The sequence below is a fragment of the Ricinus communis genome, chromosome 8 (genome assembly GCF_019578655.1).
Source record: "Ricinus communis isolate WT05 ecotype wild-type chromosome 8, ASM1957865v1, whole genome shotgun sequence".
Classification (NCBI taxonomy): domain Eukaryota; kingdom Viridiplantae; phylum Streptophyta; class Magnoliopsida; order Malpighiales; family Euphorbiaceae; genus Ricinus; species Ricinus communis.
This window is the reverse complement of record NC_063263.1, coordinates 6,179,264-6,192,891: the sequence shown is the minus strand read 5'-3', so window position 1 is coordinate 6,192,891 and position 13,628 is coordinate 6,179,264. Positions and strand designations below refer to the sequence as shown.

The window sequence follows — 13,628 nt, the reverse complement described above, 5'->3', positions numbered from 1 at the left end:
TATTTAGCTTAGCCTTTTTACTTTGTATGAACCTTATTCTTTTAATATTTAGTGAATGATTTCTTTGTCTACATATCTTTATTAGTTTCAGTTATTATATTGTTTAACCATCATATGAATTCAGTAATAATAACTATTATGAAAATATTTAGGTTGAATGTATTAGAGACATCATCTTTGTTTTAATCTATGTTGATATAAGAAACTTTAATTACATCATTAGCTTGTGTGATTAAAAGAAAATGAACATCACCATCTCATTCATTAGAATTGTGCTTATTGTTATAACAAGAGTAGTACTAAGTAATTGACAAGATTAAAATACTATTTCCATTATATAGTTTTAGATTATAAGCATTTACATTACATATTTATTTATTGTTTGGTTACTTTACTTTATGGATATTATTCTCTTAAAATATTGTTGTAGAATATTTAGATTTACTTTTACTGTTTTATGTTGATAATTAGATTTTACAATAAGTGGCTTTATAGTTCCTTTAGAGATAGATCTTAAAGTGAATTTATGGTTTAACTATAAAAATAGTTTGTGCGCTTGCAAATACTAATTTAGACACATTACCGTGCATATTGGCTTTGAATTTTGACACAACAAGTCCAATTAAGTTTTTTTAAATATTTTCTTCATATTCCTCTATTAGACTAATAGTATATGAAATTAGACAATTAAACTAAACTAAAATAAATATATATATTTACATCATATTATATATATACATATAATATATAATTAAATTTCTAAAATATCTTAAATAACTTTGTAACTAGATATAAACATTATGATGTTTTTACGGTGGCAACTCAAATTTCCTTGCCTCTCAATCAGCAGAGGTGCCTGCTCAAGTTTTAAAAAAAGGGTGATAAAATAAAACCCCAGATATGTTACAATCCTTTATAAAACTTTGAAAACTTAATTACAAATTAAATTTTAAATTTTGTACTTTTTAATAATTTTATCTAATTATTTTAAAATTTTAAAATAAATATTTATTCTTTTAATTTATTTTTAAAAATATTTTTCGATGATAATTTTTGAAATTTTATAATAAGAAAAGATGACGTAGGAAATCGATTGTGCTTATTTAAAAAATAATAATTATGAATAAAAAATAGTTTATTCTAGACTTAATAATATAATCATTAAAAATCTCATACATGTACATTTTTTCATATATATTTACATCTAAATGTGATAAAAATTTTATTGACTGATTAATTTTATTTTAATAAGCAGAATTGACTTGCCACGTTATTTTTCTCAATATAAAATTTTAAAAATTGTCACAATTTTTTTAAAAATATAAATATTTATTTTCAAATTTTAAAATAATTAAATAAATTATTAAAAATATAAAATTCAAAATCTAATTAATAATTAGACCACCTCTAAATAAAAAAAGAAAATATAGGTCGTTATAAATTCATAGATTATAGACCCTTCACTGAGGATTAATGCTATTTGGACTTTTGCTCCTATTTATTAGATTTTAATAAATTTCTACCAAGTGTTCTGCATTGTTTTTGGACTTTGGCCTTATTAATGCTCCTTTTATGTAAATTAGATTTTTATTTTATTTTAAAAAGTTATCTGTTAAAATAAACTTTGAATATATTCTTTATTTTTAAATATAAAATATAATTTAAATAATTTTTTTACTTTAAAATTAGTAAGTGCATATTACAAATTATATATTTTTTAATTGATATTTTAAAATATCTTTATTAGAAAAATAAAAAAGAATAAAACCATAAATACTTATGAAATTAAAAAGAAAGTCTAAAAAATCTATGTAACTTATTTTTATATTTATATTTAAATATTTTGTAAAATAATCCTTATTATAAAAATGGTGTTGCACCATTTGAATGCTCTTATACTGGCTATCTAAAATCTATTTAAAAGAAAATCTAAAAATTCAAATAAGTAAGCAGGACAAGATGGGATATTAATCCAGAGATTGGGGTGTGCATGAACACTTGAAAGACAATATATCCAAAGATCATATAAATGTGAAATTCTGAAAGGGACATTACAACCTTTTACAACTGTTATCCATTTCGATCTCACAGTCTTATCTTCAACTCTGATACTATGCATGAGTCATGATTAGATGAGGTGGATTTATTTACTTTATTTTTTATTTTTAAATTGTTACTCTTTAATAGATATGAATTTAAAATATTTTGGAAATTGTTTAAAATATTTAATCTTCAATTTGCTGCCTCATTGCCAAATAAGATTGAGAAAAGAATATTGGAATGTGGCTGCCCATCTCACAAGTGTTCCAAAGGAATATCAAATGAGATTACATGTGTCATGATCACCTTTTCTTTCACTTTTTTTGTTTTAAAGAAACTTCATAAATGCAAGAGAACTTATAAAAGAATAATAGAAAAACAAGAACAGGACCATAGACGATACAGAGATGAGCCCTAATTTTCTGATACATCTCTATCATCAAAAGCTTGACAAACACTAATTAATGCCAGTAAGATTACAGAACAAGCTGGACCAGAAAACACCCCTCTCCACAGTGCCCAACTTTAAAATAATTAATTATTAATAATAATAATATCTATAAATATCACATAAAAGCAAACCTGTATTTGATTTTTTTAATAATATAGTTTTGACAACGTCTGCCTGCCATTCCAAACAAAACAAATTTGTAGAGCTGTACATTTTATGGATTACTTGATTTTCAGATATTGAGGTCAATATTAATAATACAGGTTCTATTTTTATTTATTCATTTATTATTATTATTCTCAATATTAATAATCCGTTATTCGGAGCCTTTCCTCATATGTCACATTGTGCCACTTGGTTAATGGACAAAGAATCAAATATATCCAATTTAGATTTCTTAGTAAATAATTCTTTAAATTCAAATGAACCTAATTTAATTTTTTTTTTTGATAAATAGCTCCCTGAATTTATGTCCAAAGATTAAATACATTCAAATTATTATTTTTTAAAATAAAATAGCATTAGATTTTTAGATTTTAATTGAATTATAAAAATTAAAATAATATCTATTTCATTAGTTTACTGATACAATATCCAGTGACGTGTTATATAAGCGTATTTGATAAAATTTAAAATTTATATTTAATTGATCTAAAAATAACAAATATTAAATAAATTAAATTTTAACTTTTTAAGAATTAATAAGTCAAATTCAATTTTACAAGAATTAAATAAGTCAAATTTTAAATTTCTTAATAAATAGGCTTATAACTTGATATTTTTGGATCAACCAAATCTAAATTTTAAATTTTACCAAACAAGCTCTTGTATAACACATTACTAGATATTGTGTCAATAAATTACTAAAATAAATTTTATTTTTAAATTAAATATATTTGACAATTGAATATAAATTTAAAAATTTATTTATTGAAAAAGTTTAAATTGGTCATATTTAATTCTTGGACATAATTTTAAAAAGCTATTTATAAAAAAAATAAAATAAAATGGACTTAACTATAGTTATAATTTCAGGGAGCAAACTTACCCTTTGTCCCTAAGCTAATTGCATAATAGCAACTGGACATCATCTTATTGTGGAGTTGCTGGGTAGGACAAAGAGTAGGGATGACAACAGTTGGCTACCTTATTTAAGAAGTTTCTGATATTCAAAAGTTTAAAATATAAAATATCTGACACTTTAATTTGAATATTTATATGATATCTGCATATATATAAAGTTAATCATTAATCGAATTTAAATATTAAAAATAATAAATAATTATTTAAAAATATGGAAATAAAATAGTAAAAAATAATTGCATTGTACAATTAGGTTACAGATGCTCAACTGACTTGTTTAATATTAGCACAAAAGTGCACAACACAATGATGTAGAAAATGTTTTCCTCTTTCAATGGAAAATAATAAATTTTTTATTAATTAAAAATGAAAATGCTAAGAGAAACCGAAAAAAGAAGGATAAATAAGGACAAATACATGCATTACAAGATAGATCTCACAGTGCATAGCATGAATTACAAGTACAAGAAACATGGTCCCAAAATCAAGTTGGGCCAGCCATGTGATATTTGGGTCTGAGTTAATTCTTTATCTTTGTTATTTTATCCATGTAACTTTTGTTTTTTAAAACGCCTTTGTGATGGAATTATACATTGTGTTGAAAGATATGCTGCAGGCACATTTGTATTTTCCTGGCATTACCATGGTATTTTCCCTGTCATATTGATACTCATTTGGCACTTTTATTAAATCCTTCAGAAAAGGCATTTCAACTTAATGCCATGCTCTTATTAATTAAATCACTACAGAAAACATACACATAGCCGCCCAACAAAACACACAAATCGAACACTAGTTAGCTATAAGATTGCTCTCCAAGAATAAATTAGATTTAACTGTTTACAGACCAAGAGAGAATGGGAAAGTAGTGGAACTCAACCAGCTGCCACCAGCAATAAACTTGCCAGGAGTAAAACCTTGAGCTTCGGTTGCACTTGTGATAACCTTAAACCCTTTCCAGCTGACCCTCTTTGATGTTCCAGCACCAGCCCCGCTATTCTGATACTCTCCATAAAACAGAGTACTCAATGCGAAACTCCCACTCCATTCATGCCATCCTGCAGGATGTATCACATCACTGATTGCTGTCTGCATTACCACAGTTCTCGAGTATTCTTTCCAGGGCCTGCCAAGATATGTTGGGAAGCTACTTTGAACAGGTCTTAAATCAGAAGTGGCGCCAATCCTGCATTTCTGGATCACTATTCCTGTGTTCTGATTAGGGTCAGACCTGCCTTGAGCTGTAACCATATTTTTCTGGCCTGAATTGGGTTTTCTAGCATGGATGTCACAGTCTTGGAAAACAGCTGCTGAGTTGCCAAAAATGAAGTCGACTGTGCCTGCGATATAGCAGTTTATGAAAAACTGACGATTGGAATGGACATAGAGAGTGTCTTGGTAGGCTATCATGTCGCATTCGTAGAAAGCTGCTAGATCAGCACCAACTCTTAGTGCTACTGCCTGGTGCTTTGATGGTCCAGCCTTGTTTTCAAACGTTACTCCCCTGGCTAGGAATCCTTGCCCTACCGCAGCTGCGACCACATGCCAATGTTAGTAGAAATACCGGTAAGTTAGTAAAAAACCAGTTAAAGTACCAATAAGATTTGCACGATAAGGTTAGATTTGTTTTCAGTTCTGTCAACTAATCTGAACTCAACCAGAATTATTCTTTTTTTTAAAAAAAAAAAAAAACAGCTATCTTGCACATAATATATTGGTGAATGAAAAAGAAAATCTCTAGCTACCACGACAACAGACAAGGCATTTTCATGTATACAAATTATTAGGCATCCATGTGCTATCTTTTAATGTGATTAATTATTGGTGTAACTGTACCTATTCAAACAATCAATTTTCTGATGGCAAGGACGAAGAGAAGTGAGGCACAGAACTAATCAACATTAACCTCTCATATATCTCAACCAATTTCAAATCGAATCTCAAACTCTTCTACAAAAAAATCTCGAAACTTTTATATTCGTTTTTTCTTAATTTAGTGAAGTTTCTGCTCCTAAATTCAAAATGTTACTGTTAAAAGGAAACAACATATATGAACACCTGATCAAACAATACTTGTCTGACATTGCGAACAACATCCATTCATTAAATCAAATTAAAGAAGAAATGTTAGTGCATAGTAACAAAGATGGGGCCACATGTAATAAGAAAGACTGTCTATGTTTTAGCCTTAATATATAATCAAATATGTGCTTTAAAAAATTGACTGTCGGTGTGAGCAGTTAAATTCAACGATTGAAGAAAATATTCAAGAAAAATAAAAAGAAAAGAAAAAGAAACATCAAGGAAGCATCCTGCTAGCAAGCATATCTAATCTAGATCATTTTAATATGATATATGCCAAGCAAAAGGGCCTACGCAAGGGAAGGCAGTACTAAAGCGTCCCACAAGGAAAAAGTTCATAGGACAAAGTACCCATTAGAGTGTCCTGATGGAGTGGCTGTGAGCCATTTATAGGATAAAATATACAGGTAGAAAATGACGCTTCAGATATGAAAAACTTAGCATTGCATTTTCTAAGGTGGATACAAATTCTCAAAAGGAATTGGGTAAGCTTCAATGTCCTAAGCCTTTTTCTACTGACAATGATGAGCGAGCCAAAGACAGAAGAGGACAAGATGTGACAACCATATATCTCAAAAATCTTTTACGTGTTCTTCTGGAAAACAATATTTTATAAATGACCGGAGAAAGGGATTTGGCAGTAGGTAATTATTTACGGATGAAAAATTGACTCGAGGAACCAAACCATGTGAAAGTCGTCCGTGCATTTCTTAGAATGTGTGTGCATTTGGTATATGCCCTATGTAACCGGAAACTACGGGACTGCAAACAGGAAGCAACAAGACCATGTAACCAGAAGAAAATGCAGATTGCAACTGGAAGTAAACAAGTGCAGACTGTGACCACTATCCACTGACCACATGGAATATTATTCTCGGTGGCTCGATTCAAAGCATGGGCCAAACATTGTTAATGAACAGAAAAGAAAAGAAGCAAAATTTCAGAGTTACATCTTTTGTCGTTGGATGAAATGGGCACTAGAACAAAACTCATTACAGAACCTTTGTTTTGTAGCTAGCTAGTTATAACTCTTATGTAATGTGGTTTGTTGTTTATGATAATATTTGATGATGTATGTTATTTGGGTATTTCTGAAACTAACACCATTGCATTTGGTCAGTCTATAATGGTGCTACAACATATGCATACCTACTGAGTATTAAAAATCTACCCTCAAAGAAAAATAAATAAATAAAAAAAAGAAGAAGTGCCTAGCGCTTTAACAAACATATCCCACCAGCCAATTATAATGGAGCCCATCCCCATCCCCAACCACAAATCCTGTAATAATTCTATGAACCCGCTTATCACGGAATGGAAAGCCCCTCCAAGTTATATTTGCACTTGAGTCTTAATTTAAGTGGCATCAACAGGTTGCGAAGGCGAGAGATTTTAAATTTGAATTTTTTTTTTGTCGGATGTAAATCTTATTGCATAGTACATGTATTTTGACTCTCTCATGAATAAAACAAATTGAATTGGGTTGGTTTTTTTACTTGTAAAATAAAAATAGAAATCTAATTGTTATTTCAAATAAATAAAAAGAAATCTAGTTGCTATTCCATTTTGAAAAAGAATTCGGGCCAGGGTTCAATACTCAAACTTTGCCTCTGGGGACCAAAAATAAAGAAGAAACAGCTTTGCATATATGGCTTAAATTCCTAAAACTACACAATGATGGACAAAAAAGGTCTGATAAAAGTTAGTTTAGATAAACTGTTATGAAATTTTATTTTATTTTTAAATAAAGAAAAGAAAATTGACTTACCAACAGTGGCAGAATTAAATGTTGTGCTTCCATCAACCACGTTCCTACTTCCTGTGATGATAGTAGTTTTTCTTCCATCTCCCAAAAACATTAGATTTGTTTTGCCCTTTGGCACTTCCACATTTTCCTTGTAAACTCCTGCCTTAATTCTGATGATATACCTTTTACTACTTTTCGATGGAGCAGCAGCTACAGCAGCTGATACTGTCTTATAATCACCACTTCCGTCAGCTGCCACCACCACATTCGGTGTCACAGACGAAGACTGCAACAACCGCCTGTCACCGGCTGACAACCACTCCGGCCACACACTTTCTTGATCTTTCTCCTCCTTGAGCTTTCTATTTTTACTACCTGACAACTTAAGCTCATTAGCAATGTCAGTATCTGTCATGTTCTTTATCATTGCCAAAGCATTACTGCACATTTTCTCAACATGAACTTGACCAGCTAACAGAGCCTCTCTGATATGCTTATCAGCACCATCGTGAGAAAACCCATCTAAGCATGTTTCTTGATTAGTTATTGCAGAACTTAATAAAGTTTTAAGATCATCCGCATGCTGAGAAAGGGATTTCTTGTTTGGATACTCTTTTAGATCATCCATAGCCTTATGTAGCTCATCAAGAGTCTCATCTATAGTCTCCAAACAATCATGGAGAGCAGTTTTTTCTCTCTTGGTTAAGCCTTTTCTTTTCGCGAGCTTCTCTACAGTGAAGAAATTGTGTTCAACGGCTGTAGTAGTAAGGTTTAAAGAAACTTCAATGACATCTTTAAGGCTAACCAATTTGCTTGTAGCGCCAGGAGCAGAAGCTACAGCAGAGAAACATAAATCAGGGTATCTTGTGGTGCTACATGAAGATTTGAGTATGGAATGAGATGGTGATGCTGTGGTATCTTTCTTGTTTGAGTTTACACCAGTGACAATGGCGGTAACAGTAGCAATAATGAGCACGGAAGCAAAGAGAGCTAAAAACAGCTTCTTGTGTTTCTTGAAGATGGAATGTTGCTTGCTGGAATCTTGTATTCCAGTCAAGCTTTCCTTATCTTGGGTCATTTTTTGGAGGGTGTTTATGTATCAATGACAGAAAGGAAAGAGAAGAGAAGAGAAGAGAAGATAGTCTATTGTATGGACTATGGATTGAGAGAGGAAGTGCTCATTGGTTTATAAAGAAAGTGAAGTGGCGTGGTGGCTTTTATTTCTTGTCTTCTTTTTCCTTATTTTCTATTTTTTTTAATTGTTTAGATGACATGATGGCATATTAATTTTGGAACACATCATGTTCACAGACATATATGTTTTCTAAATCTTTGAGATTTGAATTCTGACAGTTATATTAGCCTTAATTTAATACATTGTTCTAAAAACTCATTTACAATAAAATTTGTAATAATTAATTAATATATCATTTATATATCACCCTTCAATTTCTATTATATTAATATTTAGTTAGTTATAATAACAACATTTATTTTTATATAATTCAATATATCGATTATTTCTTAGAAAAGATTTAAAAAATGGAATTCATAAAAGGAAAAAAAAACATATTTTCTTTATTAGATTGAATCTTATCTTATTTTAATATATATTTTTATTTATATATTAAACTGAACTGATGTAACATATTAATTTTAAATTATTTAATATAATAATATAAATAATTTGAGGGTAAATTGTGTTTTCAGCTTTTGGATCTAAAAACATGCAAGGCTTGTATTGTAGAGACCTAATCGAGGAGGAATGTCATTATGTCATATTATCCGAAGCCTATAATTATTAACAACTTGGACTATTCTATTTTAATTCTTGTTATTATACATCACATGCTTTCTTTTTATTACTTTCTTCTCTCATTCTAATTTATCATATATATTATGTTATCTAAAACCACCAAACTTCTGAGCCATTCTGACATAAACGTGAACATATATATATATATCATGCTCTTTTTCTTTCAATTTTTTTTTTTTTATCTTTAAGGTTCCTCTGCAACTATTTTGGGAACTTTTGTTCTATACAGATACCATCTTAAAGTAGCTGTTCGAATTTTTGTTTTATGCGTCCTAAACCTTATCTTGCCAATATTCATTACAAAGACTATATAACAATAAAAAGAATTATAGAAATCTTTTTAATCCTCCTACAGAATATTTTGCATTTTTTAACCATATAGATCTCGCTTATGTAAATTAATATATTCATGTAATTGCCTGTCATATAAATATGTGAATCTTTCTTCTTTAATAATCTAACTAATTATATATTATTTTCTTTAATACATAATAAGTTCATGTTCGATATTTTTGGTCGGTAAAAACGCTTTGATTTTTTTTTTTTTTTTTCAGAAACCGATAAATTAATATTAATTTATAAAAGACATTTTAAACTTAATATCTTTTAATACCCAGCAGGAAATGTTTCAAAAGAAAATACCCAACAAACAATTCTTGTAAAGACTTCAAAAAAAATAAATCAAACACTTGTTGATGTAATAGCAGCATTCCAACTAGCTTGAATTGTACATAATAAATTTACAGGTCAATTATATATGACGATGAATAGGGTAACATGCATTCTCACTTCATTGGATTATATGCTTTAGATTCTGCCCTTTTTTTTTTCTTTTTTTTTTTTTCTCTCTATCATAAGAGAAAAGCAATTAGCAAAAGAAATAAAGTTGATTCTTTCTTTCTGCGCTTTTTCTTTCATTAAAAAAAGTCAAAGTTAATTTGCTTTTGTCTCTCACAGTCTACTGAGGGCAAGTACAGGGTTAGCTGTTTTCCATCATTACTTGGCATGTTTTCTTTGTTTTTAATTAACTTATTTATTAGATTATATGTTGGTTACTCAATGATTATATTATTTATATATAATTAAAACTATAAATAGTAACAGACTAACTTTGTGTTAATTAAAACAATAAATTATGCAGAGAGGTCAAGTGTGTGTTTTTGTTGCTTTCTTTGTTCTTGCATAAATAAAAATTGGTTGGTTTGGAAATAATAATAAATAAAAATAAACATGGGACTAAGAGACAAGACAAGCTAGAGAAGGCATATGTTCCATTTCCTACATGGTTATATATATATTGCATTTAACAATAATTTTTAAAATTAAGTTTCTTTTGGATTCATGATTCTCTTCCTGCCTAATGAGTGGATTTTTGCTTTCATATACTGATTATCACGAACAAAATGAGAGTTCGAAGGAGGAGGGGGAGGGGCTAGTTTTTCTTTTTCTTAAGTTAATAGGGACTAAGATGAAAAGGTCTGAAGTCTATACCGATATTTAAGAATTTTAAAAGTTGAAGGACCCAAAATGAAAAAAAAAAAAATTCACTAATTTAGAATTTATTTAGAAAAGCTATATATTCTAAAAGTTAGAAAGGCAACAGTAATTAAAAAAAAAGTATAAAATATATAAATAAAACTTCGAATTATTTTGGAAATAAAAGTAAGCCAAAATGGTATAAATTGTTTTGGAAGGGGGGGCCAACTGATGTTTGGCCAAATGGATATTTCTTCATGGCCCCCGCCTCCTTGACTTCGCCTCTATAGTTAGGAAAAGAAACGCTCTTCCCCCTTCAAAGTCATGTGGATAATTTTGCTTTTTTTTTTTTTCCAATAAACTAGATATATAAATTCATACGATAGGTACAAAATTGGACTACGATACTATTTGAATGGCTCAAAAAATCATAAAATTTTATCAAGAACACAACTTGACTTTTGTCCCCATGTGACATACATTTTGGACTATTCACCCAATAGCTTAAAATCTAATAACTAATATATATGAAACATGTTGATATGCAATTCAATGGAGCGTACAACGATGAATTAACGTGCAATCAACATTAAATTAATAATATAAATATAAATAAATTCAATAATAATTTGAAAGAATTGTATTACTAATAAGTAAATGATAAAAATTGATTATAAATCAATACAAAAAGAAAATTATAGTGGCGGGATGATCCTAACAATAGAACCGGTGGCAAATATGTCTTCGAGACCACACTGTTGCTCCACATCATAACCACCTTACAGTGTTAGTAGAACCAATAGCAATCTCTAGCAAAATTAATGAGGAAAATACCAAAATAAGTTTTCATGTTAGATATTTGAAAACTTTATGCTGAGAATATTCGTTACACATGTATCATGTCTTAGAAGACAAATAAGTAACATTACATTGCATTGCACATTGTACATGCATGCGAATTCGTTACTTGTTTTAGGGTTATAATAATTTTCGTTTTGAAATTAAATTCAAATTAAAGTCCGAGATGTCCCATTTTATTAAGAAAAATAGAATAAAATATTTTTTATTTCATATCGGTCAAAATTTAGGCCATCTCGAACTGGAATGATCAAGATTGAATCAAAATTGCCATTCTGAACGAGTTAACAAAATAGGCCGAAATAAAATAACTTTATAGAAAAAAATAAATCATTGAATTGAGTTATGCAGTTCGTTAGTACTTAAATCTAACACAATAAAATTTCTTTTTTCTCAATCAATAAAAACAAATTGAAATTTTAAATTTCAAATAATCACCACTTTATCTTTATCTATCGTCTCATCTATTTATAATTTAGTCGGTTATGAGATTTCATTATTATAATTCTATAATAATAAAAACTTAGGTATATATATACTTGTTGCTTTTCAATTTACTATTTAATTAGATTATAGATAATAATTTTGTAGTGTTGTATTTAAATAATTTAAAATTAAATTATATCATATAATTTCGAACAGTATGAAACGGGATACTAAAATACTCTGGTATTGGAATATTTCATTCCAATAATAAATCCAGAACGGTCGGAATGAAATTCATAATTTTAATTTCAAATAAAGATAATATAGATATTTCTTTCTCTTTTCTTTGTCCAAAAAAGAAAGAAAGTACACGCATCCATCTACATCCTTAGATAAAAAGAAATGTCTATCAATTGTGAATGTACCAAAATTAATTATTTTTCCTTTCAAGAAAAATCAAAAAAGAATTTCTGAAAACAAAAGTCCAAAAGCAAAAAAAAAATAAAAAATAAAAATAAAGATCAATGATAATAGAAGCGCAGCCTATAGTAGCTGGCTGGCTGGCTTTACTGGTGGTTTTGGCGTAATATGTAAAGAGTCAAAGTTCAAAGGAGCAGCCACACACACACACACCCACAAACCTATTATCTCCTTTTTCTCTTTTCTTCTTTTTGTTTTTTTTGGCAAGTGGAAAAGAATAATGTCTCTACACTCGAGAAATATTATATAATATGAATCCAACTGGTAAGTATTAGAGTTTTAACTTTTACTATAAAAATGTGAAGATCTTAAAAGATATTTATTTGAGGAAGAAATATTATATATCAATTGAATTGTAACTTTAATATTGACGTGAGATTAGAAAGTATTCCTTCAAGATCAGAATATTAAATTTCATATGAATGAAATATCAGAAATTAATTCAATGTTTGTCTTGAAGCTAAAAATTATTGGGGAGTTGAATGCATTATTCTAGTGCACATGCAGCTCACTAAATTAAAACACATGCATATTATTGCTTTCAATTTCAATGACTCTTTGCGCGTGTATAATCATACCGTTTAGATAAATTGATATATATATTTATTAATTTTAATAAATTATATGATAACAAAATATAAAATATTTATATACATTACAACAGTGAGACATAATTGGATAGTATAATTTGTGTGTTTTAATTAAGAATCAAATTGATGAATTTGAAGCATAAATTTCGGGAATTGATGGATGGTTCACTTGTTTTGTTGACTGTCTTTATGTTTGAAATAAATTAATGTGTAATTTGCATGATAATTTAAAATTGGTAGGTTCTTTATAATATAAGCGTCAATCATGGTTACAGAAATTGGTGTCCAGCCAACTAATTTTACTTAATAATTTGCCATGTTAATACCATTGTTTTCTTCCTTTAAGCCGAGTGGATGGCTACATTATGGAAAAGGATATCTTCCTCACATGCAAATCATTTCATTCTTTGGACAATTTCTTCTTTTATTTATTCAAATTTAATCATTAATGTCCATAGTCATTCTTTATCATTCATTATAAAAATTATATATGTTTATTAATAATGAAAATAATAAATAGAAAGATAAAAATTTAAGACTTTTTTAACTTTTATAAATAAAAGTATCAATTGATTTTTG

General features: G+C 28.6%; 1 protein-coding gene across 1 annotated transcript; it reads right to left on the bottom strand.

Annotated features, from left to right (window-relative positions):
• Positions 1-4,268: 4,268 nt before the first annotated feature.
• LOC8276562 (pectinesterase) lies at positions 4,269-8,576 on the bottom strand. Its single transcript, XM_002532898.4, has 2 exons — positions 7,425-8,576; positions 4,269-5,106 (listed from the first exon to the last, which is right to left on the bottom strand). Exons 1-2 carry the CDS (start codon positions 8,479-8,481, stop codon positions 4,415-4,417), a joined length of 1,749 nt encoding a protein of 582 aa, XP_002532944.2. The 5' UTR covers positions 8,482-8,576; the 3' UTR covers positions 4,269-4,414.
• Between the last annotated feature and the right edge of the window lie 5,052 nt (positions 8,577-13,628).